The 22,776-nt window shown below is 43.4% G+C and overlaps 1 protein-coding gene across 4 annotated transcripts in view; it reads left to right on the forward strand.

The window, feature by feature from the left end:
• The window catches only part of arl2bp (ADP-ribosylation factor-like 2 binding protein), a 40,721-nt gene that overhangs the window by 786 nt on the left and 17,159 nt on the right, over positions 1-22,776 (forward strand). For 3 of the 4 annotated variants that reach the window (XM_070896901.1, XM_070896900.1, XM_070896897.1), the window contains exons 2-6: positions 6,846-6,951; positions 14,136-14,205; positions 18,341-18,402; positions 22,011-22,117; positions 22,688-22,773. In XM_070896901.1, the coding sequence (XP_070753002.1) occupies positions 6,846-6,951; positions 14,136-14,205; positions 18,341-18,402; positions 22,011-22,117; positions 22,688-22,773 (431 nt within the window). Of the gene's footprint in view, positions 1-6,536; positions 6,752-6,845; positions 6,952-14,135; positions 14,206-18,340; positions 18,403-22,010; positions 22,118-22,687; positions 22,774-22,776 lie in introns of those variants that run through there. The other variant, XM_070896898.1, reaches the window with a different exon arrangement.

Here is a 22,776-nt window from a genome sequence, read left to right on the forward strand (position 1 = left end):
CCACTTGCAGGCGAGTCCAGAACTATGGGCCATAGATATGAGTTACTAATAAATCTGTAGAGAATGCAGGAGAAACCATTTTACCCAGAGAGTGATTAGAATGTGGAACTTGCTGCCACAAGGAGCAGTTGAGGCGAATAGCATCGACTCGTTCAAGGTGAAGCTGGATAAACACATGAGGGGAAAAAGAAATAGGAGTATATGTTGATGGGGTTACATGAAGAGGGGTGGGAGGAGGCATGTTGGAGCATACACGCCGGCATAGACTTGTTGGGTCGAATGACCTGTTTCTATGCTGTAAATACTTTTAAAGTTGTAACATGAAGTATTTGTTTTACAAACTCAAAAGTAAAATCTGTCTGGTTACTATAGTAACTGGTGAAAAGAGACAGATTGTCAGATTCTTGGATAAGTGCGCAAACGGCTTGAGAGAAACTGCACAATCCACTGAATTCAAGTGCAGTCTGAACATAATTTTGTTGAGTAGTAAAGACCTTTCTAAAAGACTAAAGCACATGTTCTTATAATTTATACTAAAAAGTTCATCTTGAATGTTAATGTAACACAAATGGTAATCCAAAGTCTTCTATAGGTATGCAAGTAGTAAGAGGGGTGAGGCCAATTCGGGACCAAAAAGGAGACCTACACATGGAGGCAGAGGGTATGGCTGGGGCACTAAATGAGTACTTTACATCTGTCTTCACCAAGGAAGAAGATACTGCCATAGACATAGTAAAGGAGGAAATAGAGGAGATACTGGATGGGATAAGAATTGATAAAGACGAGGTATGAGAAAGGCTGGCTGCACTTCAAGTACCAAGACACTGAGGGAAGTGAAGGAAGAAATCGCAGAGGTACTGGCCATAATCTTCTCATTCTCCTTAGAAACGGGGGTGGTGCCAGAGGACTGGAAAATTGCAAATGTTACACCCTTATTCCAAAAAGAGTGTAAAAATAAACCGAGCAACTATAGGACAGTCAGTTTAACCTTGGTCGTAGGGAAGCTGTTAGAAACAATAAGCAGGGACAAAATGAATAGTCACTTGGACAAGTGTGGATTAATTAAGGAAAGCCAATGCTGATTTGATAAAAGCATATCGTGTCTTACCAACTTGGAGTTTTTTGATGAGGTAACAGAGAGGGTTGATGAGGGCAATGCGATTGATGTGGTGTACATGGATTTCCAAAAGGCATTTGACAACGTGCCACATAACAGACTTGCCAGCAAAGTTGAAGCCCATGGAATAAAAGGGACAATGGCAGCACAGATAAGAAATTGGCTAAGTGATAGGAAACAGAGAGTAGTGGTGAACAGTTGTTTTTAGTAGAGGAGAAAGGTGGTGTTCCCTCAGGGTCTGTGCTGGGACCACTCCTTGATATATATTAATGACTTGGATGTGGGTGTACAGGGCATAATTTCAAAATTTGCAGATGGCACAAAACTTGGAAGTATAGTGAACAGTGAGAAGGATAGTGATTGATTTCAAGAGGGCATAGACAGGCTGGTGGAATGGGCGGACATGTGGCAGATGAAATTTAATGCAGAAAAGTACAAAGTGATACATTTTGGTAGAAAGAATGAGGAGAGGAAATATAAACTAAAGGGTACAATCCTAAAGTGGGTGCATGAACAGAACCCTAGGGGTGTATGTGCATAAATTGTTAAAGCTGGCAGGGCAGTTAGAGAAAGTGGTTTAAAAGGCTTACAGGATCATGGGTTTCATGAATAGAGGTATAAAGGAGAAAAGTGTGGAAATTATGATGAACCTTTAAAAAACACTAGTTCGGCCTCAACTGGAGTATTGTGTCCAATTCTGGGCACCGCACTTTAGGAAGGATGTAAAGGCCTTCGAGAGGGTGCAGAAAAGATGTATGAGAATGATTCCAGGGATGAGGGACTTCAATTACGTGGATAAACTGGAGAAGCTGGGGTTGTTGTCCTTGGGGCAGAGAAGATTGAGATTTGATAGAAGTGTTCAAAATCATGAAGGGTCTAGACAGAGTAGATAGAAACTGTTTCCATTGGCAGAAGGGTCAAGAACCAGAGGACACAGATTTAAGGTGATTGGCAAAAGAACCAAAAGCAACATAAGAAAAAACTCTTTTACACAGTGAGTGGTTAGGATCTGGAATGCACTGCTTTCAAAAGGGAGTTGGATAAGTTCCTAAAAAAAAAAAACATTTGCAGGGTTACAAAGAAATGGCAGGGAGTGGGACTAGCTGAGGTGCTCTTGCAGAGAGTTGGCACGAGCTCGACGGGCTAAATGGCCTTCCATGTTGTAACCATTCTATTCATAAGAAGTAGGAGCAGGCCATTTGGCCCCTCAATGAGATCATGGCTGATCTGATCATGCCCTTAACTCCACTTTCCCGTTCGCTCCCCATAACTCCCTTATGGTTCAAAAATCTGTCTCTACCTTAAATATATTCAATGACCCAGCCTCAACAGCTCTCTCGGGTAGAGAATTCCAAAAGTTCACAACCCAGAAAGGAGAAATTCCTCATCTCTGTTTTAAATGGTCGACCCCTTATTCTGAAATTATGCCCCCTAATTCTAGATTCCCCCACGAGGAGAAACATTCTCTCTACCCAGTCCAGCCCCCTCAGAATCTTATGTTTCCATAAGATCACCTCTCATTCTTCTAAACTCCAATGAGTATAGGCCCAATCTGCTCAACCTTTCTTAATAAGACAGCCCCTTCATCTCCAGAATCAACCTAGTGAACTTTTTCTGCACTGCCTCCAAAGTAAGTATATCCCTCCTTAAATAAGGAGCCCAAAACTATGCAGTACTCCAGGTGTGGTCTCACCAATGTACAGTTGTAGCAAGACTTCACTATTTTTATATTCCATCCCCCTTGCAATAAAGGCCAACATTCCGTTTGCCTTCCTAATTACTTGCTCTACTTGCATGCTAACCTTTTGTGTTTTCATGTACAAGGACCCCCAGATCCTTCTGTACCGCAGCATTTTGTAGTCTCCATTTAAGTAATAATTTGCTTTTTTATTCTTCCTACCAAAGTGGATAACTTCACATTTTCCCACATTATACTCCATCTGCCAAAGATTTGCCCACTCACTTAAGCTATCTATATCCCTTTACAGATTATTTTTGTTCTCTTCATAACTTGTTTTCCCACCTCTTCTTAGGCTGTCCCTTGGAGTCAAAGATGATTTACTTCCACACTAAAAATTAGTTCTTGGGTGACTGAAGAGTCCAATGCGGGACCAACAGTCTCTTGTCACAGGTCGGGTAGACGGTGGTTGAAGGAACGGGTGGGTGGAGTGCCTGGATTGCCGCGCGCTCCATCAGCTGTCGACGCTTAGCTTCAGCTGGCTCGGCAAAGAGACTCGAGGTGCTTAGCGCCTTCCCGGATGCTTTTCCTCCACCTTGAGCAATCTTGGGCCAAGGATTCCCAGGTATTGTTGGGGATGTTGCACTTTTTCAAGGAGCCTGAGGGTGTCCTTCAAGAGTTTCCTCTGCTCACCTGGAGTTCGTTTGCCGGGTTGGAGCTCCGAGTAGAGCGCATGTTTTGGGAGCCTCGTGTCAGGCATGCAGACAGTGTGGCCCGTCTAACGGAGCTGATCGAGCGTGGTCAATGCTTCGATGCTGGGGATGTTGGCTTGAGTGAGAACACTGATGTTGGTGCACCTATACTGCCAATGGATTTGCTGGATCTTGCCGAGGCAGCGTTGGTGGTACTTCTCCAGTATTTTGAGGTGCCTGCTGTATATAGTCCATGTCTTTGAGCTATATAGGAGGGCGGGTATCTCTTATCTTTGTATCATCGTATCATCAGCAAATTTGGCTACATTACACTCGCTCCCTTCACCCAAGTCATTAATATAGATTGTAAATAGTTGCGGCCCCAGCACTGATCCCTGTGGCACCCCGCTAGTTACAGTTTGCCAACCTGAAAATTACCCATTTATCCCGCTTCTCTGTTTTCTGTTACAGCCAATCCTCGATCCATGCCAATATATTATGCCCAACCCCGTGAGTTCTTACCTTGTGCAGTAACCTTTTATATAGCACCTTATTGAATGCCTTCTGAAAATCCAAATACACTACATCTACTGGTTCCCCTTTATCCATTCTGCTCATTACATCCTCAAAGAACTCTAGCAAATTTTTAAAACATGATTTCCATTTCATAAAACCATGCGGACTCTGCTTGATTGTTTTATGATTTTCTAAATGTCCTGTTACTGCTACCTTTGCACATCAGCCTGGCAGGGGGATGGGAACCTGAGAACAAATTCAATAGGGAAGGAAGTAAAGCTGAAATTGGAGAGCAAGAATTTAGAAAATGAATCTGTAAAACAGAGGAAACAAGGATTAGTAAGTAGTAATCAAGGAGGTCTTCCTGTGCTAAATGGTATATACTTTAAGATAATATCGTGGGCTGCCCCGACCTGTGTGAGGAAAACCACTGCAGGTTGGGGCTATAAATAGAGCTGGAGCGCCGGGCCCTGCAACATTGTGGGCGAAGGTGCGGTGAAACAGGGTACGGGGCGCAGAAGAGCCGAGGGCCCAGGGGCAGCACGGGTCTTCCCATACTTCGATATATGTGTGCACTAGGTCCCTGCAACAGAGCAGGTCTCCAGTCGTCCTGGTTTAACCCTTGCCACTGGATAAATGCCTAGCTCTGTTGAGCCCGTGTGGCATCGCCTATGATACTTGATATTATGAATAATGGACGCCAGCATTTTCCCAATGACAGATGTTAGGTTAACCAGTCTATAGTTTCCTGCTTTCTGTCAGCCTCCTTTGTTAAATAGGGACATTACATTTGCGGTTTTCCAATCCGCTGGGACCTCCCCAGAATGCAGGGAATTTTGGTAGATTCGATTCTATATTCCAAGTGAAGATGATTAAGTACAATACTCCAACAACGGGATTCAACATTCATCTCCATCAAGGGGCCTCTGACTATACAGCATGCGAAGCAACAGCTCACCAAGGTTACTTTGACAACACCTCCCTTCCCTTGCGCCCTCAACCAGCAATGTACAAACATACGCCATCACCTTCAAGTTAATACCATTCTGAACTGGAAATGTATTACTGTTCCTTAATTATTGCTAGTACTGCCTTCGCAGGGAAGCTAGAGCTGGGCAATAAATGTGGCCCTATTAGTGGCACTCAGAAAACAAGAACAAATCAAAGTACTGGGAATATTTTCAGTGGGATGTAAGTTCCTCCCTTACTCCTTTTACATAAAGTTTTGGAGTCCACCTTAATGTCAACATCTATAATTGTGGTGTTGCTGGATGTTGTGAATCTTTGTCTAAACAGCTCATTGAAATTTTTCTCCCAAGTAATGGAAGAACTTTCACTATAAGAGAATGCTACATGCGTACTTTGAGCAAAATGAAATATATTTAAGACGAGTCACCATGAATGAAAATTAAAATTAAAAAATTCAAATGAAACAAAAAATTTTTTTTAAACATGGAAGTTCATTCCCTCTAGCTTATTTCCTGGAAACCTATTTTTGCCTAAAATGGCTGCAGAGACGTTGCCTTAATTACACTATTTGGAAGACCATGCCGGACCTTTTTACTTTTTGTGTTTGAAGTGCTTCCTACCCACCAGTCTTCAACATGCCTTTTACTAATTATTACTGTTGTCCTAAGGTTGTCCAATTAGAAATGTAATTATTTTAATAGAATAGATTGCAATCCTATTACGATGACAAGCTGTGATTATTTGATGATCACAGAGCTAGCATGCAGGTAGAGCAAGGAATTAAAGAAAATACTTGGATTTATATAGTGCCTTTCATGACCACCGGATGTCTCAAAGTGCTTTACAGTCAATGAAGTACTTTAGGACTGTAGTCACTGTTGTAATTAGAAATGAAAATGGCCTTTATTGCAAGGGGGTTGGAGTACAAAAGTAAGAAAGTCTCGCTACAATTGTACAGGGCTTTAGTGAGACCACACCTGGAGTAGTGCACAATTTTGGTTTCTTTATCTGAGGAAGGATTTACATGCCGAGAGGCAGTGCAATGAAGGTTCACTAGATTGATTTCTGGGATGAGAGGGTTGTCTTATGAAGAGAGATTGAGTAGATTGGGCCTCAACTCTCTGGCGTTTAGAAGAATGAGAGGTGACCTCATTGAAATGTGTAAGATTTTGAAGGGGTTTGACATGCTGAGAAGTTGTTTCCCATGGCTGAAGAGTCTAGAACTCGGGGCCATCGTCTCACGATAAGGGGATGGTCATTTAAGACGGAGCTGAGAATGAATTTCTTCATTCCCCGGGTTATGATTCTTTGGAATTCTCTACCCGAAAGGGCTGTGGATGCTGAGTCGTTGAGTATATTTTAAAATAAAAATATAAGTATATTTAAGCTGAGATCACTAGATCTTTGGACTATAGGGGAAGCAAGGGTGGGAATGTGGAGCTGAGGTCGAAAATCAGCCATGATCTTAGTGCGAGCAGGCTGGAGGGACTGAATAGCCTACTCCTAATTCTTATGAGGGCAGCAGTTCATGGATGGATAAGCCTGTCCCCTGCAATGTCCGCCAGCTCCTGCCTGGCTGCGCGCAGGAGCCGCCGCCCAACGGCTCGCGGTTCCAGAGCGCGTGGTGCGGCCAGAAGCAACGCCGGAGGGGGTTCCCGGGCACCGCACCGGACAACGGCCGCCAGCGAGCGAGCCCCGCCGCACACGGACACCGAATGGTGCAGTGATCACAGCCGCGGACAGGCGCAGATTTCTTCTCACACACTGACCGATCGTGAGGTGGGTTAAAGGGAGGGCGCCGTAATGCCGAGGTGAGGGTGGGTGCGGGACGGCTTACTCACCATCCCCCTTGTGTTGTATTTATTTTACCCAGGAACGTGCGGTGGGAGCTGCTGTTGCAGTGGGGACGGCGCCTGGCCGGGGACCGGTTACTTCCGTTGCTGTGGAGAGCGGTTCAACAATGGCCTGGAAATCGCCAGGTGAGCGGCCGGCCGGCACACCGGCGCCTTCAGCGCTCAAACCGCGCGGCTCCTCGGCCGCCGCACTCACAGTCTCGGTGCTGCCGGAGCCGGCTCCGGGAGTATGAAATCCGGGCGGGGGTCTGCTTGGGAGTTTGATCATATTCCAGTGTCTGGGATGCACACCGCTTTGTCTGGTTTGGATTAAAGCGCGGCGTTGTCGACATCGAAGCCCGCGCCAATGGTGCAAGTTCCGGGGCAAATGTTCGTGGACAACCGGCCGCAGAAGCCCAGACCCGTCACATCTCGCTCATTTTGGCCTCCTTTTGGGTTTGAAGATGTGATTAATCCCCCCTCACGGTCCATTCATACTAGGTTGCGTGTCTGTGAGGTGGTTTCGGCTTTGCACCAATGTTAAACTGATGTTTAAATTAAGGGTTAAGGCCTGAGCTGACTCCGACGTGGAGTGAGATTCCTTGAGGGAGTTACTCTCATTTTGAGTCTTCAGGGAAAATCAGACTATTTACACCCTAACGGTGGTGTCAGTGAAACTTGCTTTCCGCCGGCACTATAGTTGTTAACCTGTGGAATTCCCTGCTGCAGAAAGTCGTTGTTGCCAGTTCATTGGATATATTCAAGAGGGAGTTAGATATGGCCCTTACGGCTAAAGGGATTAAGTGGTATGAAGAGAAAGTGGGAAAGGGGTACTGAGGTGAATGATCAGCCATAGAAACATAGAAAATAGGTGCAGGAGTAGGCCATTCAGCCCTTCTAGCCTGCACCGCCATTCAATGAGTTCATGGCTGAACATGCAACTTCAGTACCCCATTCCTGCTTTCTCGCCATACCCCTTGATCCCCCTAGTAGTAAGGACTACATATAACTCCTTTTTGAATATATTTAGTGAATTGGCCTCAACAACTTTCTGTGGTAGAGAATTCTACAGGTTCACCACTCTCTGGGTGAAGAAGTTTCTCCTCATCTCGGTCCTAAATGGCTTACCCCTTATCCTTAGACTGTGACCCCTGGTTCTGGACTTCCCCAACATTGGGAACATTCTTCCTGCATCTAACCTGTCTAACCCCGTCAGAATTTTAAATGTTTCTATGAGGTCCCCTCTCATTCTTCTGAACTCCAGTGAATACAAGCCCAGTTGATCCAGTCTTTCTTGATAGGTCAGTCCCGCCATCCCGGGAATCAGTCTGGTAAACCTTCGCTGCACTCCCTCAATAGCAAGAATGTCCTTCCTCAGGTTAGGAGACCAAAACTGTACACAATACTCCAGGTGTGGCCTCACCAAGGCCCTGTACAACTGTAGCAACACCTCCCTGCCCCTGTACTCAAATCCCCTCGCTATGAAGGCCAACATACCATTTGCTTTCTTAACCGCCTGCTGTACCTGCATGGCAACCTTCAATGACTGATGTACCATGACACCCAGGTCTCGTTGCACCTCCCCTTTTCCTAATCTGTCACCATTCAGATAATAGTCTGTCTCTCTGTTTTTACCACCAAAGTGGATAACCTCACATTTATCCACATTATACTTCATCTGCCATGCATTTGCCCACTCACCTTGCCTATCCAAGTCACTTTGCAGCCTCATAGCATCCTCCTCGCAGCTCACACTGCCACCCAACTTAGTGTCATCCGCAAATTTGGAGATACTACATTTAATCCCCTCGTCTAAATCATTAACGTACAATGTAAACAGCTGGGGCCCCAGCACAGAACCTTGCGATACCCCACTAGTCACCGCGTGCCATTCTGAAAAGTACCCATTTACTCCTACTCTTTGCTTCCTGTGTGACAACCAGTTCTCAATCCATGTCAGCACACTATCCCCAATCCCATGTGCTTTAACTTTGCACATTAATCTCTTGTGTGGGACCTTGTCGAAAGCCTTCTGAAAGTCCAAATATACCACATCAACTGGTTCTCCCTTGTCCACTCTACTGGAAACATCCTCAAAAAATTCCAGAAGATTTGTCAAGCATGATTTCCCTTTCACAAATCCATGCTGACTTGGACCTATCATGTCACCTCTTTCCAAATGCGCTGCTATGACATCCTTAATAATTGATTCCATCATTTTACCCACTACCGATGTCAGGCTGACCGGTCTATAACTACCTGTTTTCTCTCCCTCCTTTTTTAAAAAGTGGGGTTATATTGGCTACCCTCCACTCGATAGGAACTGATCCAGAGTCAATGGAATGTTGGAAAATGACTGTCAATGCAGCCGCTATTTCCAAGGCCACCTCCTTAAGTACTCTGGGATGCAGTCCATCAGGCCCTGGGGATTTATCGGCCTTCAATCCCATCAATTTCCCCAACACAATTTCCCGACTCATAAGGATTTCCCTCAGTTCCTCCTCCTTACTAGACCCTCTGACCCCTTTTATATCCGGAAGGTTGTTTGTGTCCTCCTTTGTGAATACCGAACCAAAGTACTTGTTCAATTGGTCTGTCATTTCTTTGTTCCCCGTTATGACTTCCCCTGATTCTGACTGCAGGGGACCTATGTTTGTCTTTACTAACCTTTTTCTCTTTACATATCTATAGAAACTTTTGCAATCCGTCTTAATGTTCCCTGCAAGCTTCTTCTCGTACTCCATTTTCCCTGCCCTAATCAAACCCTTTGGCCTCCTCTGCTGAGTTCTAAATTTCTCCCAGTCTCCGGGTTCGCTGCTATTTCTGGCCAATTTGTATGCCACTTCCTTGGCTTTAATACTATCCCTGATTTCCCTTGATAGCCACGGTTGAGCCACCTTCCCTTTCTTATTTTTACGACAGACAGAAATGTACAATTGTTGTAGTACATCCATGCGGTCTCTAAATGTCTGCCATTGCCCATCCACAGTCAACCCCTTAAGTATCATTCGCCAATCTATCCTAGCCAATTCACGCCTCATACCTTCAAAGTTACCCTTCTTTAAGTTCTGGACCATGGTCTCTGAATTAACTGTTTCATTCTCCATCCTAATGCAGAATTCCACCATATTATGGTCACTCTTCCCCAAGGGGCCTCGCACAACGAGATTGCTAATTAATCCTCTCTCATTACACAACACCCAGTCTAAGATGGCCTCCCCTCTAGTTGGTTCCTCGACATATTGGTCTGGAAAACCATTCCTTATGCACTCCAGGAAATCCTCCTCCACCGTATTGCTTCCAGTTTGGTTAGTCCAATCTATGTGCATATTAAAGTCACCCATTGTAACTGCTGCACCCTTATTGCATGCACCCCTAATTTCCTGTTTAATGCCCTCCCCAACATCACTACTACTGTTTGGAGGTCTGTACACAACTCCCACTAACGTTTTTTGCCCTTTGGTGTTCTGCAGCTCTACCCATATAGATTCCACATCATCCAAGCTAATGTCCTTCCTAACAATTGCATTAATCCCCTCTTTAACCAGCAATGCTACCCCACCTCCTTTTCCTTTTGTTCTATCCTTCCTGGATGTTGAATACCCCTGGATGTTGAGTTCCCAGCCCTGATCATCCTGGAGCCACGTCTCTGTAATCCCAATCACATCATATTTGTTAACATCTATTTGCACAGTTAATTCATCCACCTTATTGCAGATACTCCTTGCATTAAGACACACAGCCTTCAGGCTTGTTTTTTTAACACCCTTTGTCCTTTTAGAATTTTGCTGTACAGTGGCCCTTTTTGTTCTTTGCCTTGGGTTTCTCTGCCCTCCACTTTTCCTCATCTCCTTTCTGTCTTTTGCTTTTGTCTCCTTTTTGTTTCCCTCTGTCTCCCTGCATTGTTTCCCATCCCCCTGCCATATTAGTTTAACTCCTCCCCAACAGCACTAGCAAACACTCCCCCTAGGACATTGGTTCCGGTCTTGCCCAGATGCAGACCGTCCGGTTTGTACTGGTCCCACCTCCCCCAGAACCGGTTCCAATGCCCCAGAAATTTGAATCCCTCCCTACTGCACCACTGCTGAAGCCACGTATTCATCTGAGCTATCCTGCGATTCCTACTCTGACTAGCACGTGGCACTGGTAGCAATCCCGAGATTACTACTTTTGAGGTCCTACTTTTTAATTTAGCTCCGAGCTCCTTAAATTCGTTTCGTCGGACTTCATCCCTTTTTTTTTTAGGTGTTGATTGAAAGATAAATGTTAGCGAGGACATTGGAGAAATCACTGCTTTTCTTTAAAAATGTGCACCACGACAACTGGCTGTTCTCCCTCCCTTTTTAGAATGTCCTGCACCCGCTCCAAGACATCCTTGACCCTTGCACCAGGGAGGCAACATACCATCCTGGAGTCTCGGTTGCGGCCGCAGAAACGCCTATCTATTCCCCTTACATGATCATATTGAATGGTGGTGCAGGCTCAAGGGCCGAATGGCCTACTCCTGCATCTATTTTCTATGTAGAGTAACTGCACACTTAAAGGTATATACAGCTCCACTTGTTTAAGCAGGTTTTCATTCTTTTTGATTACACCTGATGTTTCCCCAATGTTGATAGCTCCTGGAAACCATTTGTGGTGTTGCTGTCATGTCAAAATTTAAAACAAAATTCCACTTCTAAAACATACAGGCTTACTTTGATTTGATAGTTCAAGCAGCACTTCACTTCCAACCTAGAAAGAAAGACTTAGATTATTATAGCACCTTTCACAACTTCAGGACATCCCAAAGTGTTTCACAGCCAATTTAGTACTTTTGAAGTGTTGCTATCGTAGGAAAAATGATGCCGTCAATTTTTTTTATTCGTTCCTGGGAGGCATGCGTCGCTGGCAAGGCCAGCATTTATAGCCCATCCCTAATTGCCCTTGAGGAGGTGGTGGTGAGCTGCCTTCTTGAACCACTGCTGGTAAAGGTACTCTCGTAGTGCTGTTATGGAGGGAGTTCCAGGATGTTGACCCAGTGTCGATATATTCCCAAGTCGGGATGGTGTGTGACTTGCAGGTGGTGATGTTCCCATGCCCCTGCTGTCCTTGTCCTTCTAGGTGGTAGAGGTCGCTGATTTGGGAGGTGCTGCCGAAAAAATTTTCTTGAGTGTTGTCATTTGCACACCGCAAAGTCCCACAAACAGCAATGAAATAAATGACCAGCTGATTTTTTTTTAGGTGTTGATTGAAAGATAAATGTTAGCTAGGACACTAGGAGAAATCACTGCTTTTCTATAAATAGTGTTGTGTGATAGTGATATAGGATCTTTTATGATCACCTGAGAGGGCAGGCGTTCCATCGGTTTAATGTCACATCCAAAAGATAGCGCCTCTGACAGTGCAACACTCGCTCAGTACTGCACTGAGGTGTCGGCCTAGATTATGTACTCAATTCTCTGGAGTTGGACTTGAACTCACAACCTTCTGAGTCAGGCTTACACTGAGCCAAAGCTGACACCTATTGTAAGTAAATGCTAGGACTGTCACTCTTAAGTGTTGTAACTTAGGAAACCGGACACCTAGAGATATGCTTTCAGCTTGATACCCAAGCTTTGCTGAGTCAGTTGATTTCAGTTGGAGCAGCAGTTAGGTTGCTACAATTGACTTAAGCACCCCTTTGCTTAAGGGGTTGGGTGCAAAACAGCCAGTTGGATTCTTGCTTCTGATAAATAACTCCTGCTGGGACGTGCACGTATGTGGATAGAATTGGATTTGGCTGTGGTGTTCTCTGTTGTTAAATAGTATGCCGAAGCTAATTCACAAAGAGTGATGAATTGTGCAAAATACTGCATCCCACTGAGTTACAGCTTTCAAGACAGGAAAAAAGTCCACATCTTAGACATTGCTGTTATTTCTGCCAGAGGGCAATTACATTTGATATTCTACTACTTTGTCCTAAAATGCCCAGACACTAAAGTTACCAATATTGAAGATGGTGGGTTTCTGAAACCAGGAGTCAATTCAGACTCTTGCATAGAATTTCCAGGTGTGTAATGAAACGTGAGCAGCAGCTCATGTTCTACCCCAGGTATATCTAGTGTGCTTTGTGTCTATTATAATGTCGACCAATTGTAACAATATCAATGAATGCATATAGGCACACAAACTGCCCAGTTTGATGGTTTGGATGCTTTCTCTAGTATCTGTTTGGGATGCTAATCATAGATCCGCCAAGACTTCTGGGAATATTTAAACAATCCTCTGTCCAGGTCAATTGTTTTTCAGATTATATTGATGCGCCATATTTTCAGCAGGTGGTGTGCATTAGGTAATTTACACTGCTCTGATAGCATTTGGTTGTAAATGGCTTTGAATCACAATGTGAAAGCTTTTACTGTGAACTAAGAATGGAAAATAAATCCAATTGCAACTAATGTGGTATCAGTAACTTAGTAAAACTGGCTTGTTTCAGTGCTGTAGATTCTGTGTAGGTATCTTGCATTGCTCTGAATGTCAGTCGGGAAACAGCTAAGTGCAGAGTAGTATCCAGCCAGTCATGACAAAATCACAGTTTGGGTGCCTTTCAGTCAGCATTCAGGCCAGTATGAATTGCCAGTGTATAGGATTCCCTCTACAGCAGCTCTGCAACATATGTCAACAAAGCATTTTGCTTATGGGGAAAGTGGGAGAATTGTGGTATTATTATTTTATCAGCCCGAGTGGTGTGCTGGTTAAGAGCATGGGAGTTGGTCAGGTGAAATCGTTAAGTGAAGTAGCCTTGTTGCAAAACTCATAGCAGTATCTTTGCTCCGTTCACAAACCTAAGTAGCAGTGCTTTACAGGCAGTGCAATAATAATATTATTATTGACTGTAGCAACTATTACAGCCAGCCGTGCCTTTAATAACTGTGCCAACCTGAAATCTGCACCTGGATTTGTCCTGACCCAATATCAAGGGCTGCTGCCCTTTCTCCCTGGTACACTTTCCCACCTTCATTCACTGAGGCCCCTGTCATACCTACACTGCTGCTTTGCTGAGACCAGCTAACTGGACACAGTGGAGATTGAACCTGTCTGATCTGTATCGTAATGTTCCACATTGGGCAGTGAATTTGGCAACATTCTGTTAAGGAATCAGGAAGAGGTTTCCAGTTATTGATCCTTATCTGATCTGAGGTAACTTACTACCTATCGTGCAGTTTATATATCACAGTACTTTACATTTGTATTTTCCCGGCTTTGCACTATTTCATGTCTTTGCACATTTATAGATGAATAATTAATATAATTATATATAGAAAATGAGAGGTTTGCCTATTTTATGACTTATTTTTTGTTCTGGATAGTTCTATTTGGTACTGGAGATCGAGTGGTGGACATGGAGGATACAGAGGATGAAAATTTTGCCTTATCTGTGTAAGTAAGATGCTGTAGTAAGGTTACTGTGCTCAGATTTACAGTATGAATTATGAACCTTGGATTTAGAATACTTTAGGAATATTCTTTTATTTAGCAATAGACAAAAGAGTGGTTGCTAGGTGGTTATCTAATCAAGTGATTAGTAGTAGTAATCTCAGGGTTGCTACCAGTGCCACGTGCTAGTCAGAGTAGGAATCGCAGGATAGCTCAGATGAATACGTGGCTTGAGGAGTAGTGCAAAATGGAGGGATTCAAATTCCTGGGACATTGGAACCGGTTCTGGGGGAGGTGGGACCAGTACAAACCGGACGGTCTGCACCTGGGCAGGACCGGAACCAATGTCCTGGGGGGAGTGATTGCTCGTGCTGTTGGGGAGGAGTTAAACTAACATGACAGGGGAATGGGAACCTATGCAGGGAGACAGAGGGAAATAAAATGGAGGCAGAAGCAAAAGATAGGAGAATAGTAAAAGTGGAGGGCAGAGAAACCCAAGGCAAAAAACAAAAAGGGCCACATTACAGCAAAATTCTAAAGGGACAAAGTGTTAAAATGACAAGCCTGAAGGCTCTGTGCCTCAATGTGAGGAGTATTCGGAATAAGGTGGACGAATTAACTGCGCAGATAGCAGTTAACGGGTATGATGTAATTGGCATCACAGAGACATGGCTCCAGGATGACCAAGGCTGGGACCTCAGCATCCAGGGGTATTCAACATTTAGGAAGGATAGGCAGAGAGGAAAAGGAGGCGGGGTGGCGTTGCTGGTTAAAGAGGACATCAATGCAATAGTAAGGAGGGACATTAGCCTGGATGATGTGGAATCGGTATGGGTGGAGCTGCAGAATACCAAAGGGCAGAAAACGCTGGTGGGAGTTGTGTCCAGACCACCAAACCGTTGTAGTGAGGTTGGGGACAGCATCAAACAAGAAATAAGGGATGTGTGCAATAAAGGTACAGCAGTTATCATGGGCGACTTTAATCTACATATTGATTGGGCTAACCAAACTGGTAGTAATGCGGTGGAGGAGGATTTCTTGGAGTGTATTAGGGATGGTTTTCTCGACCAATATGTCGAGGAACCAACTAGAGAGCTGGCCATATTAGACTGGGTGATGTGTAATGAGAAGGGACTAATTAGCAATCTTGTTGTGCGGGCCCCTTGGGGAAGAGTGACCATAATATGATAGAATTCTTAATTAAGATTGAGAGTGACACAATTAATTCGGAAACTAGGGTCCTGAACTTAAGGAAAGGTAACTTAGACGGTATAAGGCGTGAATTGGCTCGAATAGACTGGCAAAGGATACTTAAAGGGTTGACCGTGGATAAGCAATGGCAAACATTTAAAGATCACATGGATGAACTTCAGCAATTGTGCATCCCTGTCTTGAGTAAAAATAAAACGGGGAAGGTGGCTCAACTGTGGCTAACAAGGGAAATTAAGGATAGTGTTAAAACCAAGGAAGAGGCATATAAATTGGCTAGAAAAAGTAACAAACCTGAGGACTGGGAGAAATTTTAAATTCAACAGAGGAGGACTAAGGGTTTAATTAAGAGGGGGGAAATAAAGTACGAGAGGAAGCCTCCAGGGAACATAAAAACTGACTGCAAAAGCTTCTATAAATAAGTGAAGAGAAAAAGATTAGTGAAGACAAATGTCGGTCCCTTGCAGTCGGATTCAGGTGAATTTATAATGGGGAACAAAGAAATGGCAGACCAATTGAACAAATACTTCGGTTCTGTCTTCACGGAGGAAGACACGAATAACCTTCCGAATGTACTAGGGGACAGTGGGTCTAGTGAGAAGGAGGAACTGAAGGATATCCTTATTGGGCGGGAAATTGTGTTAGGGAAATTGTTGGGATTGAAGGCTGATAAATCCCCGGGGCCTGATAGTCTGCAGAGTACTTAAGGAAGTGGCCCTAGAAATAGTGGATGCATTAGTGATCATTTTCCAACAGCCTATCGACTCTGGATCAGTTCCTATGGACTGGAGGGTAGCTAATGTAACACCGCTTTTTAAAAAAGGAGGGAGAGAGAAAATGGGTAATTATAGACCGGTTAGCCTGACATCAGTAGTGGGGAAAATGTTGGAATCAATCATTAAGGATGAAATAGCAGTGCATTTGGAAAGCAGTGACAGGATCGGTCCAAGTCAGCATGGATTTATGAAAGGGAAATCATGCTTGACGAATCTTCTGGAATTTTTTGAGAGTGGACAAGGGAGAACCAGTGGATGTGGTGTATTTGGACTTTCAAAAGGCTTTTGACAAGGTCCCGCACAAGAGATTGGTGTGCAAAGTCAAAGTGCATGGTATTGGGGGTAATGTACTGACGTGGATAGAGAACTGGTTGGTAGACAGGAAGCAGAGAGTCGGGATAAACGGGTCCTTTTCAGAATGGCAGGCAGTGACTAGTGGAGTGCCGCAGGGCTCAGTGCTGGGACCCCAGCACTTTACAATATACATTAACGATTTGGCTGAAGGAATTGAGTGGAAGATCTCCAAGTTTGCAGATGGCACTAAACTGGGTGGCGGTGTGAGCTGTGAGAGGGACGCTAAGAGGCTGCAGGGTGACTTGGACAGGTTAGGTGAGTGGGCAAATGCATGGCAGATGCAGTTTAATGTGGATTAATGTGAGGTTATCTATTTTGGGGGCAAAAACATGAAGGCAGAATATTATCTGAATGGCAGCAATTAGGAAAAGGGGAGGTGCAACGAGACCTGGGTGTCATGGTTCATCGGTCATTAAAGGTTGGCATGCAGGTACAACAGGCGGTGAAGAAGGCAAATGGTATGTTGGCCTTCATAGCTAGGAGATTTGAGTATAGGAGTAGGGAGGTCTTACTGCAGTTGTACAGGGCCTTAGCAAGGCCTCACCTGAAATATTGTGTTCAGTTTTGGTCTCCTAATCTGAGGAAGGATGTTCTTGCTATTGAGGGAGTGCAGCAAAGGTTCACCAGACTAATTTCAGGGATGGTTGGACTGTCATATGAGGAGAGACTGGATCAACTGGGCCTTTATTCACTGGAGTTTAGAAGGATGAGAGGGGATCTCATAGAAATGTATAAGATTCTGACGGGACTGGACAGGTTCGATGCGGAAAGAATGTTCCCGATGTTGGGGAAGTCCAGAACCAGGGGACATAGTCTTAGGATAAGGGGTAAGCCATTTAGGACTGAGATGAGGAGAAACTTCTTCACTCAGAGAGTTGTTAACCTGTGGAATTCCCTGCCGCAGAGAGTTGTTGATGCCAGTTGATTGGAGGAAGCAGGAAAGGGGTACTGAGGGAATGATCAGCCATGATCTTATTTAATAGCGGTGCATACTCGAATGGCCTACTCCTGCACCTATTTTCTGTGTTTCTATGTTAAAATCATGATATAAATTATTGGAGCAAATTTTGAGAGGCTGGAATCTTCTAAGTTCATTATAAGCCATTTCAAAGTTTGCTGTAACAATTCATATATATTTATATACATACATAGATAATTCACTGTGACCATTCTTATAGGTATCTCATGGTGAGTAATTGGGCTGACTGATTACACTGGTTCAATTTTAAAAGGGGGTGCAGGAGCAGAGACACCTGGGATTGTAGATATGCAAGCCTTTGAAGGTGGCAGGCAGGACAAGTTTGAGAAGGCTGTCAAAAGATAGACGAGTACAAAAGCAAGAAGTTATGCGAAACGTTTATAAATCACTGGTTAGGCCTCTGCTGGAGTATTATGTCCAATTCTGGGCACCACAATTTGGGAAGGATGCCAAGGCCTTCATGAGGGTGCAGAGGAGATTTACTGGAATAGCACCGGGGATGAAAGACTTCAGTTATGTGAAGAATAGAGAAACTGTGGTTGTTCTCCTTCGAGCAAAGAAGGTTAAGGGAAGATTTCCTTGAGGTGTTCAAAATCAAGAAGGGTTTAATAGAGTAAATAAGGAGAAACAGTTTCCAGGGGCTGAAGTAGCGGTAACCACAGGACACAGATTTAAGGTAATTGGTAAAAGACCAGAGGTGACGTGAAAGAAAAAAATTAGGCAGCGTGTTGTTTTGATCTGGAAGGCACTGCTTGAAAGGGTGGTGGAATTACATTTTTAAAAAAGGTAATATTCCTTTTTCATCTCTTTACTTATCCAGTTCATCTGATGTTGATACTGAGTTTGATGCAGTCATTGGGCACATAGAAGATATTATTATGGGTAAGTGAGATCAATGTTATAAAAATTAATTTAAAGTTTCCCTTTTTACCTCCCTTTCACAACTTTTGAATTGTACATACCAACAGTTTCACAGCTGTTTACTCAAATATTTTTAGCTTTATAAATATCTTGATCCTTGGATTTGGTTTAATATTTTAACTGGCATATCATTGTACTATGTGGAATCTAATTAGTTTATGAGCGAAAAATAAATGGATAAACTAACAACTGGTAGGGTTCTATTATCCGGAAGCTTGGAATTCTGAGACTGTTATAACCTGGAACGACTCGCAGATATTTTTTATAGTATAGGTTGAACCTCCGTTGTCCGGCACCCTCGGGATCTGGCCTGTCCCAAACAAGGGATTTTGCTGGATAAGGGACTGCGCTGTTGCTGGGCTAAGTATATGTGCGCGAGCCGATTGGCTGGACCCGGCCCAAGAGTCGGCCCGACCCGCCCCCCCCCGCCGAGAGAGCGCTGTGGGGAGGAGTGGCTGGCCCGAGGACTGTGGCTGCAGGAGTTCCAGCAGGGTGATGAGGAGGAGGCAGCCGATTAAGGAGAAAGATGATATCGGTGAGTAGGATTTTGACGGTCGCGTTCTGTGCATGCGCCACCCGCCGGCCGGGAATGGTCCCACTTGTGGTGCCGGATAAGGGAGTCCCGGATAAGAGGGGTTCAACCTGTACTGGCAAGTCTTTTGTGTCATTGCTCCTGGCAATTCAACGGGTGCATAGTTGTATAACAACCATGTGATGCACATACATTTTATATTAACAAGCAAAGTGTTTACGTCTTCATATCCCTTTCTTAATAGGTGTAAAGGGACTGCCTTAAGGAAAAGTGTTTGCTGCTGGGTTCTCCTCTCATTTACACGAGAGCTGTATTTAGCCTGGCTTTTCTTTTTTAGATAACAAAGCATTCCCTTAGTCCTCTAAGTAGGCACATTCTGGGGTTAATGAGAACTTCTTATTCTTGTAGAAAAAGGTCTGTCTTCAGATTAACAGTTGCTTGTAAATTCCTAACATCCTGCAACGATGTCCTGGGACTGAGATGATTGGCCTTCACCAAGCACAACCATCTTCATTTGTGCAAGGTGTGACTCCAGCTGGTGGAGAGTTTTCCCCCTGATTCCCATTGACTCCAATTTTAGTAGGGCTCCTTGGTGCTGGCATGGAGTGGTTGGGCCAAATGCCTCTATCCATGTTGTAACTTCTATCTATTCTGCAAGTAAGGTAAGACTATGTCCAATGTTCCTATAAGCTGCATAGCCACGCAGCTCTCTGAACCTCCCGCACAGCCTGCTCACCGGCTTTTCATTTGGAAAAACTGCACATGCGTGGTGTTTTGAATTGTTTGGTTAAGGAACTTAGCAAGCTTGAAGTATGCTCAATGGTTGATGGCTCAGCTAAGAAGCAGATTGTTTTGCATCTGTAACAGAGTATGATGTCTGCACACACATCTACTATTTTTAATATATTCAGATCTCCTGTGATGTTGTTCAGTGAGTTAGAGGATCTGCTATTTCATAACTGTTGTACCATGTACTGCACAATGTATTATAAGGGCTACTGACTTAGTGACTCAGTAAATTTTTAGATATTGAGATTTTTTACCGGTTTTTCTAAGATCAAATTCTGCAATTCTCTGTGACATCTACAAATCAGGGGCTTTGATTAATATGTTCCATTACAAGTATACTCAATTTTACCGGTTACCTTTTTTAAAACCAGGATGCATAGTGAAATGGTAGGCAACGTACCAGGTTGGAGGTACTTTCCTGATGTTTAACAGGAAGGGAGGTGCCTGGGCTTCGAAGCACCAAGTAGAATCATAGAATGGTTACAATCACCTTAAATCTGTGTCCTCTGGGTCTCGAACCTTCTGCCAACGGGAACAGTTTCTCTCTGTCTAGACTCCTGATGATTTTGAACACCTCTATCAAATCTCCTGTCAACCTTCTCTGCTCTAAGGAGAACAACTCCAGCTTCTCCAGTCTAACCATGTAACTGAAGTCCCTCATCCTCTTAAATCTTTTCTGCACCCTCTCCAAGGTCTTAACTGCTACCAAGTGTCTTAGACTTTGGTAGCATTGATAGGTCCTAGATTATGGTAGGATTGAGTTGAGCATTCTGGAATTTGGCAACACAATGATCCGGATTGGTCATAGTTTTAACATGCAAAAGCTTGTTATCCCTTTGGCAGTGGAACTACCTGGCACAACTGCATAATTGCATATGGAAACAAACCATTGGCTCTTAATGCTAACTAGTACTTTCAAAAGTTTTTTAAAAAAAAACTTGTGGTCTCAATTACCTCTCTGTTTCTCTCTCTTTTGTGTGTGTATCTTCTGTCTCTAAGTGCATTATTTTTTACTTCAAATAATTGAATATGAATTGCAGCCCAAAAACCTTCTAAAATTCATCTGCCAATGTGCTTGGAAGAATTGTAGAAACAAACTGAAATATTGTTTATAGCCTCAGTTATATCCTGTGAAAAGACATGCTTTCAGTTTTCCACTGACAAAAATAAATATATTTTGCTAAATATAACCCCAAATTATAAATAAAGAGAAATACAGGTGGATAAGCACTTAGTTTCTTCTATCTGGCAGATAGGCAAACGTTTTAATGTAAGGATCAATGCAGAGAATCCACTGATTAGTTTTTCAATAAAAATGATATTTTAGTTGTTACTTAAAGGGGAAAATTGGAGGGAATGTGGCCCTGGTTTGAGATCTCATAATTTAACAGCAACAATGAGCCGGATTTTGCAATGGAAAGAACGGTGAGGTTAACAGCGCTCACCATTATTTGCGTGGAAATTGGACAGCAACCTTTGCTGATTGCACGTGCGCAGTTAAACGCGGAAATCAGGAAGTTGCTGTCCGAGGTGTCCTGCTCCTCCAGAAGCTGCGCAATAATGGGATCTCACCAGCTGACTCAGCATTAAAATACATTGAACAGCGTGAAGTTGCTGTACTTGCCTCACAGGTGCAGTCTAAACTCGCCAGAAAAATTTAGGGCTTGTCCTTTCAGGTGTAAGTACCCTTTTAACACTGTGATAAGTCTTAATTACTGCCAAACAACCCCTCTGGCATTGAAAATTAACTTTTACAAGTGTGGAGTCTCAATCCTTCAGATTTTAATTATTGTTGGAGAATTTAAAAAAATATTTGTACCGTCTCTATCTCTCAATCCAATCCTTCTTTCAGTCTCTCACTTTCTGTACCTGATTTGACATTGAATTCAATATTCTAACTGACATTTCCTGGTTCAGACTCTGTGCTGTTCATTAACCATTCTTCAATCTGATTGGTTAAGGAGATACACAGTTACTTGCACTGTTCACTCAGGTCCCAGATGCTCTGTAGAGGGCGCTGCACTTTTTGGCTGAGAGGAACTTCCAGTGCAAAAACCCATAAAATTCAATGGACAAGTGTAATGAATGGCTGGTGCCATTGTTCGCCGCTGACTGCAAAATCTGGCGCATTACATCAGCAATTTCTATATCTCTGTTTTAAAGGTACTGAAATTTATACAAATACAGTTGGTAATCAAAACTTGCGCTTAATGCTAAAAAATGTGATCTCTTAATCTCTTTCCTTCAGATGAAGAATTTCAGCAGTTACAGAGACATTTTATGGACAAATACTATTTAGAGTTTGAGAATACTGAAGAAAACAAGCTCAGTTACACATCAATATTCCAAGAATATGTAAGTCCCTGCTGTTACTGACTTTTTAGGTGTTTCTCACAGACGAGAGGTTCCAGAATTTGTATGCTGACATCGGTTATATCTACAATTTTCTGAAACATTTTAATAAACATGCAACGTTCTGTACCAATAGCAGTATCATTTTTACGCGAGTACAGTACCATAGTAAAGATGGGTTGGCGAGGGGATCTGAATAACTGAACTGGACGATTGTACAGTTCCACAAATAATACTTTATCTGAAAGCAAACAAGTAAATAAATGTCAGTAATGGTACTTAATGTGAGGCTACCTTCCTCTGGAGGGCTCTGAGTTCCAGGACGAAGTGGCCCTTTCTTGCTCCATGTCTTTATGTTCATGTATTGCTCGGTGGATGAGGGCTGTTCAGTGGATCTGATTCTCAAAAGATATAACGTTCCACCTGTGATTCTTTTAAAAAAGTTTGCTGGGCCACTGGTAGTTTTTTTTTTAAATACTTCCACTAGCTGTCACTATCCCATCCACATTATACCAAGCATTTTAATGTTTTTTTCCCTATAAGCTGTAATTAACTGGCTTTTTTTTCCCCCAGATTGATTTGTTAGAGAAGTATATTGAGCAGCAGTTGTTAGAGAGGATACCAGCCTTCAATATGACTACTTTCATTACATCATTAAAGTA

This window comes from Pristiophorus japonicus, chromosome 13 (genome assembly GCF_044704955.1).
Source record: "Pristiophorus japonicus isolate sPriJap1 chromosome 13, sPriJap1.hap1, whole genome shotgun sequence".
In the NCBI taxonomy this organism is placed as follows: domain Eukaryota; kingdom Metazoa; phylum Chordata; class Chondrichthyes; family Pristiophoridae; genus Pristiophorus; species Pristiophorus japonicus.